This window comes from Herpailurus yagouaroundi, unplaced genomic scaffold (genome assembly GCF_014898765.1).
Source record: "Herpailurus yagouaroundi ecotype Mexico unplaced genomic scaffold, PumYag 210, whole genome shotgun sequence".
NCBI lineage: Eukaryota > Metazoa > Chordata > Mammalia > Carnivora > Felidae > Herpailurus > Herpailurus yagouaroundi.
Genome location: NW_024412441.1, coordinates 7,358,397 through 7,377,859, shown reverse-complemented (window position 1 = coordinate 7,377,859; position 19,463 = coordinate 7,358,397). Strand labels below are relative to the sequence as shown.

Sequence of the window (19,463 nt, the reverse complement as noted above, 5' to 3'; positions counted from 1 at the left end):
CATGGCATCACCCGGGTTAAGGCCCTGAGTCAGTAAACCAAGGCTTAAGACCTAACATAAGTGCACTTTCAACTCCCTAAGGAATATGACTTAACCAGTCAACATGGAATTTCCTGGTCAATATTGGGAAATTTACTGATGGGCCCCTTCCATCCCCTTAAGAGGGCAACCTTGCCTAAACAATGTATTACTTGCTAATAAATTCCTGTCTCCTCTTTTTATGCCCTCCAGCTGCCTTTAAAAACCTTTCTTTTGTCTAGTTCAGGGGAGATTTCTTCTTGCTAGATGGGATGCTACCCGATTTGTGAATTGTTTAATAAAGCCAATTAAGATCTTCAAATATGGGGTGCCTGGGTGGCTCTGTTCGTTAAGCTTCCGACTCTTGATTTTGGCCCTGCGTTGGCCTCTGAGCTGGCAGCACAGAACCTGCTTGAGATTTACTGTCTCCCTCTCTCTCTGCCCCTCCCCAGCTCTCTGTCTCTAAAAAAAAAACAAAAACAAAAAAACAAAAAAACAACTTTTTTTAAAAACATCTTCAAATTTACTCAGTTAAATTTTTTTAAACAGGTCCAATCATTAATCTGAAAAAAGCATAATAAAGAGAGTTTAAAATGCCCAAAAAGTCTATAAACACAGGAACAAAGGTATATTTATAGTAAACATAAGGTTATCCTGTTTCAAACTTGTGTAGATTCCCTCCTTTCTTTAGGACTTCACAGACATCACCATAAGAAAAAATATTAGAAGACTTTCAGGGAAAAAAACTTACTTAACATTGCTTACCCCTTTGTTTCCCAAACTTGTGTGAAAACTACCATTTATATGGTAAATAAGAAACACAAAGTGAAGTAGATGATCATAAAACTTTATCAGCATGCCCTGAGCTTGTAGAAAACCTCTTAAGTAGGTGTATAAGCTCCAGAAACACAGGCACCTTCAATGCTATGACTTTGATTACCACATATCATTGAGCAACAATTGGCCCTAAGGTTTACATAAACTTAGGTTAAAATATAAATTACATGGACATATGCACATAATTCCCTTAACACTTAAATTCTCTCTCAAGCCCTGATGAAGAATTGGAAAAACTCTGGAAGAGCATAGAGATTAAAAAGAAATAGTCCATCCTATTTAACACAAATATCAAGAAATAACTATGCCACCTTAAGAGATTGCACATTGTATAAACAATAAAAATCAACAGATACTAAGAGAAGAGGTTTAAAAACTAAAAAAACAAAACAAAACAAAATGTCTAGGCCTTATTTTTAGGGCTGTACCTTTTCCATCATTCTGCTCTTTGAAATTGAAAAATGTGTACAGAAGTAGTGCCCTGATGACAGGAGTACAGTGAAAGGAAATTCAACATGTTAACAAGACTTATTTTAAGGAAATAGAAACAGGCAAATATCTTCAGCATTTTATGTCCAATTAGCCAACAAAACATCTAACCAACTTATTAGCTGAATTGTCAAAAGGTCATATAGTAAGTTTAAGCCATCAGCTGAAAACAAAATGAAGACATTAGGTCCTGCCTGGTGTACCCACGTGTGATATGATGATGAGAATGGACACAATTTCTATAAAACTAATGGGATAACAATAATCAGCATCAATTAGAAAGACAAAATCAGGTCAGTTAAGCCATGATCATGTTTTACAGTCATATATAAAAGGCATTAACATGTGTTCAAACTGTCCTGAAGTTTCTCAGCTTCCCTCCTCTTTTACCCATTCCAGTTAAAAGAGTCTTTTTCTTATATTTTCTCATTTGTATTGAACTACTTAGCTATGCTCTTGAAAGACCGGCTTTCATGTCACTGCAGTTGTTAACTTTTTAGCCCAAAAGGACAGGGACTGCTTTTGTACAGTGGTGCAGGAGACACCTTTCCATCATGCCTCATAGTGGTGAGGAGAGCTAAAGATCACTGCGGAAGCTCACCGTCTCAAGGGGAGACAGAACAAAAATGTCTCGGAATCCTGAGCTGAAAAGTTAACTTGGCTGAATAAAACCATAAACAAGGGAAAACATAAAACCCAGAGCCATTATTTGTATTTATTATTTTCACCACCTTTCCATGTTCATTGTACTATTTGCAAAAGGAGACAAAAGCTTACCAAAAGCACAACAGGCCAATAGTGCAAGAAGGGCCACAAATACTAAATTTCCATATGTCAAACATACACACATGAAAACAAGTTTCTGACTCATTATTACTAAAGTCAGTGTTGAGTAAATCTTTTGATTTTATACCAAACTAACATTATTATAAAAACATATGGCTACTATAAAAATAAAATTTCAAAACTTATGCCACTAAACTTATCTTTTAACCAACCTCTGAAAACTTGAATATCTAATAATAATTAATTTCAGTAAGTATAGTCTTGCAAGCTCTCTGCTACCATTTTTGCGACCAAAACTCAAATTCTTATTAATAGTTGATAAATAGGATAAAGGAAGTTCATAGCTTCCATATAGAACAAAAGCACATAATAGTTATTTTAAATAAAAACTATATTCAACTATCCTTGCTTTTTAAATGGTAATTCTAATTAATTTAATTAATTTTAGGTGTGTGACTACAGAGAATCCAATTTTTTTGAAGATTTTATTTTTAAGTAATCGTTACACCCAACATGGGGCTCAAACTCACAACTCCAAGATCAAGAGTAGCATGCTCTTACAACTGAGCCAGACAGATGCCCCCAAGAATCCAAATTTTAAGATGCATACTTATTGAAAGAAATAACCACAACTTAACACATTTTTCAATTTTGACTTTTTTTCCTAGATGGCTATGCTGTCCTCTTGATACACTAAAACAAAACCTACTGTGAGAATGACAGTTTTCTTCCATGATCAGCAAAGTTTTATATGGAGTTCGAAAATAATCAAGTGATACTCACATTACATGTACAGTGACTGACATGCAAACTAACAGATGTTAATTAGCTAATATAAATGTAGTATAGATATTAAAATTTAATTGATATCGTCTTCTAGCTAAATGGAGGATGGCAAGGAGAAGAAATTAACCATGGTATTTTTTTTTTACTATGTGCCAAAAATTGTGCAATGTACTATACTTAGGTCAACTCCTTTATATACACACATTAAATGCAAGCATAGGTGATTATGAGGCTACCATCTTTCAGATTTAGTCCCTTGGGAAAGGCTTCCCCTTCAATTAAATTCTCCACAAAGTAGGTAATAGTGGCAAAGATGTCTCAACATCTTTTACGGCAATTAAGTCTATTGCCATGGGTTGCAGGCAAACAAATGAAAAGTCAATTAGAAAGACTAGGAGAATGCACCCTTATAAAACAGGTATTTTCATGTTATAGCTTTTTCCCTATAGACTAACAAGTAATACCTTCCAATGACTTTTCTCACTGAAAAAACCTACCTTACTAATTAAGAATACATTTGGTTCAATTACAAGTTCCCATACGGGGGGGAAAAAAAAGCTGATAAGCCCTTTTTTAAAGCCACAAAACCAGATTTCAATTGTGGCCTATAGGGCCACTTCCCAGGGCAAAATTTCCAAAAGTAGCAATAACAAAGGATGTTAGTTCATGTCTGTGATCAAGTTCCACTATACATCATTCTGATGCTTCTTCACTTTTAGTTTTCAGCAGTTCGATTGTTTTTTGAGCATGCTCTTTTTTTTTTCTTTTGGCTTTCTCCTGTATCAGTTTACTAAACTTTCTAAATCTAAAAATGCATACCTTGATCCAATATTGGGATACTTTTAGCCATTATTAGTTCACATAATTTTTCTACAACAATCTCTTTCTCCTCTCCTTCTGGACTCTACTGACATTAATGTCACTCTGTTGATGTCATCCCCCAGGACTCTGAGGCTCTGTCCTTTTCTACTTCACCTAATCTTTTTTCTCTCTTCTTCCATTTGGATAATTTCTATTGGTTTATCTTCAAATTAACTGACTCCTTCCCCTTCCTCTGCCTCTTACATTCTGCTATGGAACCCATGCAGTGAAGTTTTCATTTCAGATATTGTATTTTCCAGTTGTAAAATGTCCAGTTGGTTCTTCTCTCATAGTTTTTATTTCTCAGTTGAGAATTTCTACCTTTCCATTTATTTCAAGTGTATTTACCTTAAATACTACATTATGATAGCTGCTTTCAGTTCCTTTATATTTCCAACAGCTGAATTATCCCAGTTTGATGCCTGTTCATTCCTTTCCCTTGAGAATTGGTCATAGTATACTCACATGTCAAGAGATTTTAAACTGTATCCTAGACATTGTGATGCTATTGTTGTATTATAATCCTTACTTTTGCTTGTTTATTTTGGCAGGCATATGACCTGCTTAGTTTCAGACTGCAATTTTGGCTTTGCCTTCTACAGACCACAGTTCTGTAGAAGTTCAGCTCTCAAAGACTTTGTTATGCTATTTTGGGTCTGGTTCCACAAAATGTGCCACCCAGAGGTTACTCTGAGACTTTGGGTGACAGTTTAAATCTTGTTTACAACAATGTATATCTGTCATTCAAAGCGCGGGGTGAACTCAGGACATATGCAGAGAATCAGAGGATACCATTCGTCAGCTCTCTCTTCTCCAGAATTCCCCTCACACTCTCTTTCCCACGGAGTTCAAACTTCCTGATTCCTCAGGCCAGAAAAACATTAATTTTAAGGTGTTTGAGGGTTAACATTAGCACTATGTCATATGGTTTAATTCAAACTATACTTAGAAGCTGATGAGGCATGAGTTTAGCTGCTATTCCTCCAAAAGGTAAAATGAAGGCCAGAAAAGACTATCATTATATTGGACAAGCACACATAAAAACTATACAAAACCATTATGTTCTGATATAATCTTTTTAAAAGGTCATTTCCCCCACATCGGGCTTACTGCTGTCAGTGCACAGCCTGCTTGGATCTTCCATCCACCCCCCTCTCTGTGCCTCTCCCCAACTCGTGTGCACGCTCTCTTTCTCATGCTCTCTCAAAAATAAATGAAAACATTAAAAAAAATGTTAAAGTTCAATTCTGACCTAATAAAAAAATAGAGTTAGATACATATAGAGAAAAATAACTGAAATAACTAAAGTCATCAATGCAGCCCTCCTGAAGAAAAACTAGACATGTCAGAAAGACAAAACTTGGAGAGGTACACAACGAACTACTATGAAATCATGAAAGTTATGCATAGGGCAGGTCCAGATACTCAGATTCACCAAAACCCCTAATATTCAGACCACAATATATACCTGGAAGCTTACATTCAGAATAAATAAAATGAACTTCTATTTTACATAGCAAATGTTAAAAAATGGTTGACTGAAAAGCTTCATAAATAAATTTTTGATAGATGTTTCTATTAAATTGTGGAGAGGAGTCCATAATCATGAATTCAAGAAAGCCAAAGGAATTTGAGGGATGCAAGCAACCTCTTCTGTGTCATTAAAAACAAGAGTGTCTATCTGCACAACTTATTCCATTACTAGATCAACCCTAGATATTATTCAGTATTTTTTTTCTTACACATAGCCTTATTCTTACTATTTTAAAACCTTAGGAGTCTTATCAACAAGTACTGGTCAGAACCTAATAAAGCAGCAGTAATTCTTCATTTATTCTACCTCAGAAGATCATGGAAGATTAGCAAAACAAATATTTCAAGATCTTTTAATTTAATTTCCCTGACTTATATACAGAAGTGCCACATACTAAATTCATTAAAAATACAATAATATTTACAAAACTAATATTTCATTTTTAGGCTCATAACAAGTTTTATAAATTTCAAATGGTAAATAACCTGAAATACAATGTCTTATTTGATAAAGTCATCTTAAATTCTTTTTTCTTCCCCAGCTTTACTACAGTAAAACTGACAAATAAGATCGTAAGATATTTAAGTATGCAACACAGTAATTCCATATATATACACATCGTGAAAGGAATCTTCCCCCTACCACCAAATTAACACATCCATCACATTACATGTTTACCTTTTTTTTGGGGGGGGGGGGGTAAGATAATTTAAGTTCTACTCTTAGTAAACTTCAACTATACAATACAGTTTTATCAACTATAGCCATCATGTTACACATTAAATCCTGAAACCTTATCCATCATATAAATGAATGTTTTAATTCTTGAATTATTTTGATAACTAAGTATTATCAGAGAAATCCTGCATTTACTTTAATACACTGAAAGTATTCTGTAAAGTTGCTACAATAAAAATATGATCCAGGTCCAAAAAGGGAAGAGAAAAAAATCTGACATTATCACCTCACTTTATTGTACTTTGATGGAACGACGTACATCACAGAGGGTTATTCATATCTTTCTAAGTTAACAATTTAGCTTCAAGTTTCATCATAAAAGAAAATCACTTGGAAATATATCTCCATGTAGCAAAAAAGGATAAAAATATAGCAAATATACATACTCCTTTTGGAAAGCCATACACATGGGAGAGCTGAACCCAAAGATGAGGCACATCTGGGCATCTGGGCTGTAGCCATGCTGGAGTAACATTTCTAGGCACTCTTCATGCCCTCCGAACACTGCAGAGTAAACGGGGCTCACTTTGTCTGGCCCAGTGTCACAAACCCGGTTGGTAAGTGGTATTAACAATTCCAAGATTCTGTAAGCACACAAGTTCAGGGCATTTCATGTTTCATATGTACATGAGTGCAGTCAACATTTCTACGGCACTTATTTTAATAGTCACCCTTTGATTGATTTAAAGTCTTTGTCTTCTACCTACATTAGATTATTACAGGATAATAACATGTTACCCTTATTGTTGCTTTATACAAAGGTCCTTACACATATCTGAAACAGAATTAAGTAATGTTACTATAAGTAAATATGTAACAGGTTATCCTTATTTTTTCACTAATTATTTCCCTTGCCACCATCATCACCGTATTCTCCCAAATTCAAATTTTCTATTAGGTATTTTAGGATCTGATCATTTAAAACTTCATTATACCAGATACAAACTTATATCAAGAAAATAAATAATTTTCCTCCTTAAAGTACAAACTAAAATTGATTTTCCTAATTAATAAGAATTTTTAAAGAGAATGAGTGACATGCAATGAATAGTATTTTCATGAGGAAGGAATAAGAATTTCTGCTAAAATATTCTATTTTCTGAAAAGAATATGAGCTCTTTAAACACTGAGGCAGATTTATAAAGAAACTGGTTGCTAAGCAGAGGAAGTTCTGAAGAAAATCATTAAAACCTAAGTTCTTAGATTATTTGTAAACTTACCTCCAAGACTCACAGCTGGAAAAAAATTAACAGTTTACTTTTCTAAAATTAAAAATACATCTGTAGGGATAAGGTCAGCCATGAAATCCCCCCTCTTTCTGGGAAAAGAAATGCAGGGTTACTCCAAAGCTACTTTTCTTTAGTACTTACATTCACAGAAGGGGTTACATTGAAGTGGTCTATGGAGAAAATCGTTATAACAAAAAAATTCCCAATATTGAGAACAAATAATGACAAATCCCAAGAGGGTTTTGGTATCAATTTAAAGCTCATGGTAGAACTGTATCTAAGACTTCTGTTTAAATAAACAAGCAAGAGTTAAGAAAAACACCAAATCGTAAAACCTAGGTATTCTGTTGAAATAAACAATCAGTTTAATGTCCCTTAATAAATGTGTTTTAAAAATGGATTGGAAAAATTATACAAGGTGCAATAGTAAAATACCATGCCACCTAGTGGCATAATAACCAAATGACAGAATGTTTTCCTACTATGTAAACATATGAAAGGAATGACAATTTCACTATTACTTTTTAAATTAAATAATACAAACAACTACATGGGGCGCCTGGGTGGCTCAGTGGTTGGGCGTCCGACTTGAGCTCAGGTCATGATCTCGCAGTCCATGAGTTCAGTCCCCGCGTCAGGTTCTGTGCTGACAGCTCAGAGACTGGAGCCTACTTCAAATTCGGGGTCTCCCTCTCTCTCTGCCCCTCCACCACTCATTCATTTTTTTTTTCTCTCTCTCTCTCTGGCAAAAATAAATAAACGTTAAAAAAAATTTTTTTTTAATAAAAAAATAATATGAACTACAAAACTACTATTTTAAATTATGACTCTAAAGAGTTTAAACATACATTTCTTAAAACTATTCATTGCCAATTTATGTTAAGATGGGCTGCCATATTCTCAGAGGTATAACCAGGTTATTCGCTTCTAAGATTCCTGGAACCCCTAATTTTAGGGAGTTCCAACTTTCTTTAAGTCTCTTTCTCCAGAAAAATTTCATAAGAACTTCTGACTAAGGAAGAAGAGTAACAGAAGTAGGGCAGGCAAAGTACCAAGTTGGATTAGAGATTAAAGAGAAGGTCCAGTCACAGGGTTCAAGATGGGGAGAACTCCTTAGCCCACACAAAGGAAAGACTCGACCCAAGAAGGGTCACACACTCAAAAGCTTCCTGGGGTCAAACAGGAAACATCGAATAAGGCCATCAGATTGTTAACTAAAGACACCTGGAATAAAACCGGAGCAGAGCAGCAGAGTATGGCCACAGCTTGAGAAATTAGAGGAAAGTCTTAATACCCTGAGGATGCCCCAGGGCTCCATCTCCAGCCATTCTGTTCACACTAGGAATGTGTAAGGCTAAGAGGAGCTGGGGATGGCACAGAGGACAGATATGGGGGTGGCTCTAATCATACAGCAGGCTGGTAGAGAAAATACCAAGGATTTTGCCTAAGATAAGAGAACAGGCTCAGAAGATTTATTCCTTGCCGCCTTTTAATTATGAGACTATTTTTATTTTCTGTTTTACTACTTACTCTGTATGGCCCATTTGTGCAGCTGCATGAATAGGTAACTGCCAATCATCCTCATTACAGTAAAGATCAGGATCTGCCCCACTGGACAGCAAAAGCTCTACACATTCTGTGTGGCCCTCCTGAGCAGCTATGAACAAGGGAGTAGCTTCATCCAATGCTTGACAATTGACATTTGCACCTAATAGAGGATAACAACATGTAACAGACAATCTTAATTTATTTTTTTAAAAATGATAACATAAATTTCAAAACAGCTGTCTTAAAAGGGTTTTATAGTACAATAGTTCCAACCCCAGTGGACGCTGTTGTATAAACATACTGATTTTCCAAACTTATTGGTAATCATTTTAAATTGTTTTTGCTTTTATGCTAACGAGAAAACAAGTGATTAACATTTTAGAATTCATTTTTAAGCTAAAACAAAAATCTTATGCAATGAAGGATTCATTTCATTCCAATCTGTCCTCCAGCAAGCACTCTGTGGGTCCAGTAAGTAATCACTGAAAAGTGGAAAATACAAATCATCAAAAATGGATAACATCTGACTATTACAGAAAAAGATAAGAAAAACGTACGTTATAAGACTTTATAGATGCCATTAATCAATTCACGCTAAGATTTATGGAAAAAAAATCCCCACAGATATGACATACATTGGGGCCATACCTTAAAACTAATGTTAACTATACTTTTCATTATATCCTTTTCCTTCATGACCACTGCATTTAGAGCCTTATAATGAAAGAGAAAATGTCTACTTAAATGGTTTCTGAGCAGACTTTCAGAAAACAAAAACTGAGGCGCCTGGGTGGCTAGGTTGGTTAAGCGTCTGGACTTCTGATTTTGGCTCAAGTTAGGATCTCATGGTTCGTAGGTTTGACCCCTGCTTCAAACCTGCTTGGGATTCTCTCCCTCCCTCCCACTGTCCCTCCCCCACTCACATGAGAGCACGCGCTCCTTCTCTCTCTGTCTCTCAAAAATAAACATTACAAATAAAGAACAAAACTAATCAATTACTTAAATGCCAATATATTAAGATGTAAAAAAGTGACCTCACTTTTGGTAAAGGTTTTAAAAATAGCTAATTTCCCTCAATTTTTCTCATTGACAAATAACATGTTAAATATGCTAAGTATAGTGTTATTGCATGACAATGAGAATTTTTAAATTTCTCTAATGTCTCAGTGGAAATACCTTCATCACAAGGGAAAAAAATTTTTTTTCTTTGAGTGGATGTTCTATAAATGCACCTGAATAAACCACAGCCCTGAGACAGGTAAAAAGTCTGCAAAACACAAATACTAAGTTAAAGCATTGATAGAATTTCAGAAATTCTAACTGGACACTCAACATATCCAGATAAGTAGAAACTTCTCGACTTAAACAAGGTGGATGCTTCACGTACTGTCAACCTCAGAAAGAAGGGAACACTAAATATATTAAGAAAAGACTAAGTCAAGAAAGAAATCTACTTAACTTCCCTTTTTAAGCAGTTTCATTTTGATTGACAATTTCAAAGAATCAAAAAGAATAAGGAACCAGTCCCTATAAGATTACAGGTAGAAAGTTGGAAAAATGACAGATAATTCACTGAAAGGAAAATCATTTTAAGGAGTTAGAAACATATATAGCTACATGATAAACATACCTACACACCTCTTCAATTTGCTGTTCATAACTATTCGGGGAGGGGGGTAAGGAACAAAACAGAACAGGTGCTTAGCATTCTGGGAGACAAACTCGGCATGAGGAGACAATCATTAAGGTACTGTTTAACCTATTTTATTTTAAATATTAGTTACATGCTAATAACTGGAAGTTATGGAACTGGAGGCCATAAAATGAATTAGGACAGCCTCAGGAAAATACAACAGAGAAGAAAAGGAAGAGAGGAAGTCACATGAGAAGGCCTGCTTCTAAGCCTCATTCTGCCAGGAAATATTTTCTAGATCTTTGGCAAGGCACTTAAACTCTCAGGGCCTGGGATTCTTAATCTAAAAAAGTACATGTTTAAATAAATAATTTTGGAGATTCCTTTCAACTCTAAGATTTACAGATTCAATATTTGTAACAGGTATCTTAATTTGGCACTTAATGTTTTCTTTGCTCCATACTTCAACTTGCACATTTGAAGGTTTGTAAGAAAGCAGAAATAAGAAAATATGTGCTTTGTTGTCGAAATAAACTTTGTTTTGTGTGTTTGGAGGCAATTTATTAAAAGCCTAGGTATTATAGACAAATATAAAAAGCCTAAGAATTTTTAAAAGATGTTTTGCCTAACAGCAAATCTGGTGTATTTCCCTTCTGCTCGTAACTATCCACGCTTCATCAGGTTAGTACTATGAGTGTGTGCACAGCGTTTGGAGGAATTTGAAAGCCCTTACATAACAAAGGTTTCCGGTCACAGAAATGTCATACAGCATAAGAATGCCACCTCAACACCATCTCCTCTGGTAATGCTGAATGTGTAATGACTGTCACAGAGAAACCTTTAGCAGGGTTAGGTTGCTATTAATATATTCAAAGCGTAAACATGCTTTCAAATAAACCATTTAAATAATCCCACAATTTATCAAAACATACAACTCAAAGGCTTAATATACAAAATAGCTATCTAATAAATTAATTAAGCTTATATAGTCTTGTACCCTAGACAGTTGGAACTGTTCAGGTCCCCATAAGAAAGAACAGCCCCATCATTCAACTTGCCAATAAACCTGCTTTTGTGATAGATCATTGTGTTCCTCCTCAAATAAATTAGTAGCTGTGCATCCCATGATGTTAGTAATAGACACTTAGTAACCAGGCTTATAAATCAACTTGTATGTACTCTTATTTACCACTAACATAAAACCATAAATTTCACAACCTGATTTATATCTGGTCCAGAACTGTACTGCCCAGGAAGACACAGTTAAAACTGAAGATCTTAACAGTGCAAAGGCTAAAGGATTCAGCTTACCCGATGAAATAAGTATGCTCAAGCTTTCTAGCTTGCCATACTGAGCAGCCACAAATAAAGGTGTGATTCCAAAGTCATCCTGGCATTCCTTGTCTGCTCCTTTCTTAAGAAGCAATTTTATGATCTCACCATTTTCCTAAAGCACAGATTCATATTTTAAACAGGAGAAAACAAAGAAAATAGAAGGTATCTGTTTTCTTATCCCTGTGTTTTGGGGTGTTTTCATCTTCACTAAAGGAAAACTTTTTTTTTTAAGTGTATTGTTCAATGGGAAGGATGTACTAGACAGAGATTATTCTATATGTTTAGCCAGCCCATTAAACAGGTGAAACATTGATCTCTAAGAATTATAATCCTTTTAAAGCCTGCAAAATTAGTTTGCTAGCCCAAGCAGTAAGGAGTTAGCACAGTTTCTAAACACACTGCTATAAATAAAGTCAGTCATTGCTCCTTATCAATTTATACCCTAAATATTCTGATGGTCTCTTAACTATGCCATCAACATATGAAAAACTTAGATAATCCCTGAATCCCAAAGCTGCTGGAACTACCAGAGCAGTTGGCTTATTCAGAATGATCATTAGCATTTAGACTGCCTTCTCTGTACTGCACTAACCATCATAAATCACAGGCAAGTAGGAAGCAAAAACTGTATAGAACTGTCATTTTAAAAGGGTAAAACACATAATTTACATGGAAATGAAATAATAAATTCACAGGTTACCTGAAAAGTAGCCTGATGCAAAGCGTTCCATCCACACATAGAATGGGATCCATTAACATTTGCTCCATATCGAAGCAACAGCCTTAACACATCTATATGTCCATTTTCAACAGCTGCGAATGCAACAGTCAAAACAATTATTGTCAGTAGAAAGGCAGGTTTGTAGGACTGGACACTTTGGTGATGTTCTCATCACTTATTCACCCTGGAACTCACAGTGCTGTGATCATTCCTATCAAGAAATCAAAACACATACTCCCTATGCAATCCCAAAACATTTATCACAGTTGTCTTAGCTTAAACCTATTAACATACACATCCTTTCTGTGAACAAAATTATTTTCAGTAGCATTTAAAAGAATACAGAGGAAATGGAAGTAAGAGGCAAACATTTATTCTCTCTGCTAATAAAGACAATGTTTCTATTTAGTTAAAATGCAATTGGGAGAGAGATAAGGATGAACAGGTCAGAAGAAACAGCAGTCTGAAGAAACAGTCCCACAGGGATTGAAAGGTTGGCTGTTATTACCATTTGACCACAAATGACAATAGTCACTGCCCAACTGAAAAAGCAATACTGCAAGTTCTGCATCTTACATATTTTTTCCGTCATAAACAATCGTTAAATGATGTGTTTGAAGCGATCAATGAAAATATAGTAAAACTTTGCTTGTTTGAAAAAGAAACCCCAGACAACCTAAAGAGTATTTTTGGAGAAATGCATATTACTTAATGGCCCCCAAGCTGCTGCTACAGTAGATCGTTTGAAGAATAGCTCACATGCCCATAGGTTCCTTAAAAAACGTGCACCCTTTTACTAATTCCACCAAATTATTCTATTTTCTTTTACATATCTAATTTAACATTACCCCAAGGTAAGTGCCACCAAATATCAGGTGCATACAATAATTTACAAATCTGATCTTGTGAGGAAGAACACAGGTATGATGTTATTAAGTTGATAGAACAAACGAGTGGGACTAAACTTTCCAGAATGTGATCTACCACAAAACAAAATTGTGCACTGACGATGTCATTGATTCTGGAGTAGTTAAGGGGGGGGAACAGAACGCCAGAACAGAGGTATAGAGAACTTAATAAAATAAGTACCCACACACATACACCATTAGCAAATATGACATACTGTGATTGATGTACATGTGAGGACTTCTTGGAATTATCAGTTTGGGGAAATATCAGTATCAGAAAGAGGACAGATGTGATAGGAAGGTTTGACTTCATGTGCTTGGCAACGAGAAAGGAGGTTTGAAAAACAAGTATGAATTTTTTATTTCATCTCAAGTATATATTTATTCCTTTTACTATAGTTGCAGGTAGGAAGTAAAAATCAACAACTCCAGTCAAAAATTAGAAAGGCGCTAGACTCTTAAAGAAAGAGCCACATTTGGAAAATGCTAGCATAAAATAGGAAAGATAAAATACTTGAATGTAGAAAGCCAGAAATGATAAGTGTACTCATTATTACTGAAGATAAGTAACATGTCACTAATACTCTTAATTTTGTATACTGAATTTATACCAAATCTAGTTCCACCACAAAGGACTGTCAGAAGTTTTTTAGTTAAGAATTCTCTCATCCTGGGAGGTTTCAGAAACCACAATGGCTGAGACAGCACCATTGTAGCAGAAGTTTAACATACCTTATTTCTAAGTTAACATTCAAGGGTATTTTATCAAGGAAAGAACAACAGTTTTTCAAGCTAGGCTATTTTTCTATAATCAATCTAAAGTCAATCTAATTTGGGTGGAGGACATAAGAAAAAAGGAAGAAAATCAGTTTCATAACCAATTCATCATTATCAGTGATTGCTGATAAAAATCATTCCATAGCCAGATCCTGAGTTGAAGCTTATCAACTGGCAGTGATGTATGAAGCAGGGTAAAGATGTTTGTTTTTCATGAGTTAGGCTGACCTTATAAAAATGAAATTCAAAAAAATTTGTTTTGATTATTAAATACACTATAGTAGAGACAGAACAATTGTTTTTAACATCATAAATACATTAACATATGATACCTGCATCTCCAGTGAAAACATTTGCCAAAGGCAACAGTGAAACCAATATAAAGAGTATTTTTATAGCTCTATTTCAAAATAAAGCAAATTTAATGATTAATAATTATGAACTAGTGGTTCAGAAAAGTGTACTTAGAGGGGCGCCTGGGTGGCTCAGTCAGTTAGGGGCCTGACTCTTGATTTCAGCTCATCATGAGCTCACAGTTTATGGGATTGAGTCTACACTAATAGCACATAGAACAGCCCACTTGGGATTCTCTCTCGCCCTCTCTCTCTACCCCTTTCCTCTCCTTCCCCCCCCCCAAATAAATAAACGTTTAAAAAAAAAAAAACTAAACAAAAAGTACATTTAGAACTTACATCTACTACCAAAGCCTCTCCTTTGGAAAAAATGAATTAACTTATTTTTCTTTATATAACAAGTTATCAAATTAAGCGGGGGGGGGGGTGCCATGAAATAATAACATATATTATGCTTCAATAAAAGTTTATTAAAAAACAAAAACAAAACCAGATTTGAACTTCCTATTTGCTGGCCCCCTAATCCACTAAGAAAGCATTCGCCTTAAAGAAAGAAACCGTGTTTCATTCTGCTCGTATGCCTAGTGACAAATGCAGACAGAAGACAGGAAATAAATAATTGTTGCCTGTATGAATAGGAAAAAAACAAAGTCTAAAAGAAAACAAGTTTTTCTCTTTTTAAAAACACATCCCTTTCCAAACTAAACAGGCTTCAGAATTACACTTCTGGATAGGACAACATTAACTGGTACTAAACTAGCCTTCCTGCTATCAACTATTATACAAGTGAACAAATATGTAAAGCAACTTTTTCTGGCATTAAACAAGTCAGAACATTGTGATTCCTGAAAGAAGGGAAACACATGAGGTGAGCCCCATGACCACCTCAGCTCTCTGCCTAGGGACTTTTCTTAATTATGGTGCAGTGAGCTGAAACCTAAGCAGGGCAAGGTAAGGTTGAAGAAAAGGTACTCAAGAAAGGAAACAATCCAAGCAGAAGACAGCAGTCCACTGAGCTAAGGAGGCATAGATTAGAGTTTAAACAGCTGACATCTGTGGTGCAAGGCCCCAGAGGAAAGAGATCTGTGCAAAGGAGAGGTCCTGGTGTGGAAGTTCTCTAAGGATCCTCAGCTGTGATTGAGGCTGCACATGCCTAAGGCAAGACAAAACTCACAGAACTGCTGAAGGATTAAAAACAAAATAGAGATAACTAGAGGGCAAAGAGTACTGGGGGCAATGGAAATCCTAGGAGTTCTGGCCAGTCATGGTGGTGAAACAACAGGATACCTCATCAACACCCTGGGAATCCTGCTGAGACACCCAAAAAGCAGAGCCCTAGAAATAAAAACCAATTCTGAGAGTAAGGCCTATTCTGGACCTGCTTTAACTAAGCCTAAAATAAGCCCTGACAAGTTCAGGAAGGAGGCAGAAGTTGGGAAGTAAGAATCCCACCAAATCAGATGCACTTGGGAAACACCTTAAGCTCTCCACAGACACAGTCAACAAAACATAAAACCAAACCTAAACAAGCTGAAGGTTATATGTCAGTAAATGAATTATTTAAAAAAAAAAAAAAAAAACAACGAAAACAAAATCAACATTTCTCATATGAAGATAACAGAATTCGAGTCAGAAAAGAGTCAGCAGAAATTGACCCCAAGATGGCCCAGATGTTGGATTTAACAAATGAACTAAAGTAGCCAGTATAAATGCTTGAAAATTTTAAGAAAAGTATGTTCAAAGACTTCACTTTTAGTATATAGAGTATACAGATAGGTATACAGAGTATCTCAGCAGAAGAATGAAGCCATTAAAAAAAATTCTAGAACTGAAAAAAAGACATGGAGGGACTTAAAAGATGATTAGAGCTGGAAGAGTCAGTGAACTTGAAAACATTGATATAAACCATCCAATCTGAAGAACTGAGAGAAAAACCACATTGACTTACAGATCCCAGAAAATCAGCAAACCACAGAGCTTTGAAAGAGGTCACCTCACTTACAATTTCACATTATATATAAATTAAGGATGATTATATAAATATACCTTACAGCTCCAGGGAAGAATTTCAATGATTATAAAAGGGGCTACAAACAACAAGCCACTGAAATCAACTGCTATAATAGCAGTTTCACTTTTTTTTCAGCACTCCTATTTGCACTTAAAATCTAATCTACCGTTTTACCATAATCCTTCAAGACTCTGCAAAAATAATTGAATGAGTCCAGTCATTCACCAGGACCAGGAATTGCACTAAGCACAAGGGTTACTGCAGTCAACTCGAATGACAAAGTATTTACCTTCATGGAACTTCTCTTCTAGTCAGAAAGACAGATAATAAACACATTGATAATAAGTTCTCATGAAAATACTGTGAAAGAAATTAACAGAGTAAAGTAATAATAGACAGTGATCAGGACTACTTTAGAAAAGAGGAGAGAGGTCATCTCTGAAACAAAGACAGCTAAACAGAGAAATGACAAGATAAGAAGCAGTAAATCATGCAAACAGATGGAGGAGGAGTACTCCAAACAGAAGAAACAGGAAGTGTAAAGGCCATGAGGGAGCAAAGGGTATGCTTGAGGAACAGCAGGATGGCCACTGTGGCTGACGTGTAAAGACGGAGAGGAAATAAGGCCAGAGAGGTAGGAAGAAGCCAAATTTTGTAGGGCATGGCCGGAAGTGTTAATTAATTGCACTGATTTGTTTGTGTGTGTTTATTTATGTTTTAAGGAAACAATGAATTTTCAGCTAGAGCTACTCAAAGGAAAACAGCTCTCTCTTCAGCCTTGCCTTCTGAGCCAACCAACCCCCTTCACTTTCCTGTGTTCTAGTCACACTCTTTTTGTCTTTTTTCAATGGTTATTTCCATGCTTTCAGGATGCCACAACTAAGAAAAATGTTCACTGATCAGCCCAACTAAAGCAGGTCCCCCCATGTCTTTCCATCATAATGTCCCATTCCTCTCTATCATTTACATCAGATTACAATTATAATTCACATGTATACGTGTTCATTCTAAATTCCCCACCAGATCATAAGACTTATTCACTACTATCTATATATCCTCAGCACTTAGCAAAGTGTCTGCCATAAGAGCCACTCAGTAAATATTTGCTAGGTGACAGAAAAGAGAAGAAGCTTTATATTGGCTGGCCATTCAAACATAAATACATCGTCACAAATACTAAAAGAAAATAAATGAGCAAAAGGAAAAAAGATACTTAATGTTAACAGTAAGCAGGATTCTCGAGGTGAATAACCAGGTCTTTGCTATTATATAGGAAACATAAGCCTGCATATGACTGATGTTAAAATGGAAGTAATAAAACCTAGAGAAGTATTTATTTGCAATTTATAAATTAAATGAGACAGTCACATAATGAGTTCTTTTATTGCCATAATCAAAATTTAAACAATAACCTGTAAACACATAAAAAGATCAACATCATTAGTCATGAGGGAGATGCAAATCAAAACCATGAGATGCCACTCCACACCCATTAGAATGGCTATAATCAAAAAAGATGGGAATGCAAGCTGGTGCAGCCACTCTGGAAGACAGCATGGAGGTTCCTCAAAAAACTAAAAATAGAACTACCCTATGACCCAGCAATTGCACTACTAGGCATTTATCCAAGGGATATAGGTGTGTTGTTTCGAAGGGACACATGCACCCCAATGTGTATAGCAGCACTATCAACAACAGCCAAAGTATGGAAAGAGCCCAAATGTCCATCGATGGATGAATGGATAAAGATGTGGTATATATATACAATGGAGTATCACTCGGCAGTCAAAAAGAATGAAATCTTGCCATTTGCAACGACGTGGATGGAACTGGAGGGTATTATGCTAAGTGAAATTAGACAGAGAAAGACAAAAATCATATGACTTCACTCATATGAGGACTTTAAGAGACAAAATAGATGAACATACAGGAAGGGAAGCAAAAATAATATAAAAACAGGGAGGGGGACAAAACAGAAGAGACTCATAAATATGGAGAACAAACTGAGGGTTACTGGAGGGGTTGTGGGATGGGGGGATGGACTAAATGGGTAAGGGGCACTAAGGAATCTACTCCTGAAATCATTGTTGTACTATATACTAACTATTTTGGATGTAAATTTCAAAAAAAAAAAAAAATTAAAATTAAAAAAAAAAAAGGACAACATGTATAGCATTCATAAGGATGTGGACAAACTGCAACCAACCTCCATTGTTGGTGGGGATATAAAATGGTATAGCCCCTTTGTAAGTCCAACAGTTCCTCAAACACTTAAATATAGGGTTATCATATGACCCATTCCCAGAAATTTCCACAAAACAAACTAGAAAACATACATCCACACAAAAACTTTTATACAAATGATTATTATAACAGGATTATTCATAATAGCCAAAAAGTAGAAACCCAAAGGTCCATCAAGTGAAGAATGGATAAACAAAAGGTAGTACTTCCATACCTTTGAGTATTATTCAGCCATAAAAAAGAAGGAGGTACTGATATATGCTACAACATGCACCTTGAAAACTTCATGCTAAGTGAAAAAAGCTGGAGGTAAAAGACCACATATTGTGTGATTATATGAAATGTTGAGAATAAGCAATTCCAGAGATACAAAGTAGCTTCATAGTTGCCAGGGGCTGGCGAAGGGGGTGGGGGAAAGAAGGGAATGACTGCTACCAAGTGCAGGGTCTCCTGTAACTGATGGTCTCTTTACATTTTGTACTATCTCTCAGCCCACCTCTTTTTCAAACCCCAGTGTTTCAATGCATTTCTTTTTAAAACTTTGTGGTTCTCCCGTGAATATTCTTAGGGTTTTCTTTAAATAGGCAAAACCACACTCACGAAGTTCTTTGAGATAAGCCCTTCTCTGCCCTGGGCTTCTGCTGAGGAGCAACAC

The 19,463-nt window shown here is 35.7% G+C and overlaps 1 protein-coding gene across 7 annotated transcripts in view; it reads right to left on the bottom strand.

Annotated features, from left to right (window-relative positions):
• The window catches only part of ASB3 (ankyrin repeat and SOCS box containing 3), a 117,387-nt gene that overhangs the window by 29,832 nt on the left and 68,092 nt on the right, over positions 1 to 19,463 (bottom strand). For 4 of the 7 annotated variants that reach the window (XM_040453745.1, XM_040453746.1, XM_040453741.1 and 1 more), the window contains 4 exons: positions 12,495 to 12,607; positions 11,771 to 11,906; positions 8,809 to 8,986; positions 6,436 to 6,633 (listed from right to left, as the gene is read on the bottom strand). In XM_040453745.1, coding sequence (XP_040309679.1) covers positions 6,436 to 6,633; positions 8,809 to 8,986; positions 11,771 to 11,906; positions 12,495 to 12,607 — 625 coding nt within the window. Of the gene's footprint in view, positions 1 to 6,435; positions 6,634 to 8,808; positions 8,987 to 11,770; positions 11,907 to 12,494; positions 12,608 to 13,363; positions 13,827 to 19,463 lie in introns of those variants that run through there. The other 3 variants (XM_040453747.1, XM_040453739.1, XM_040453740.1) reach the window with 3 other exon arrangements.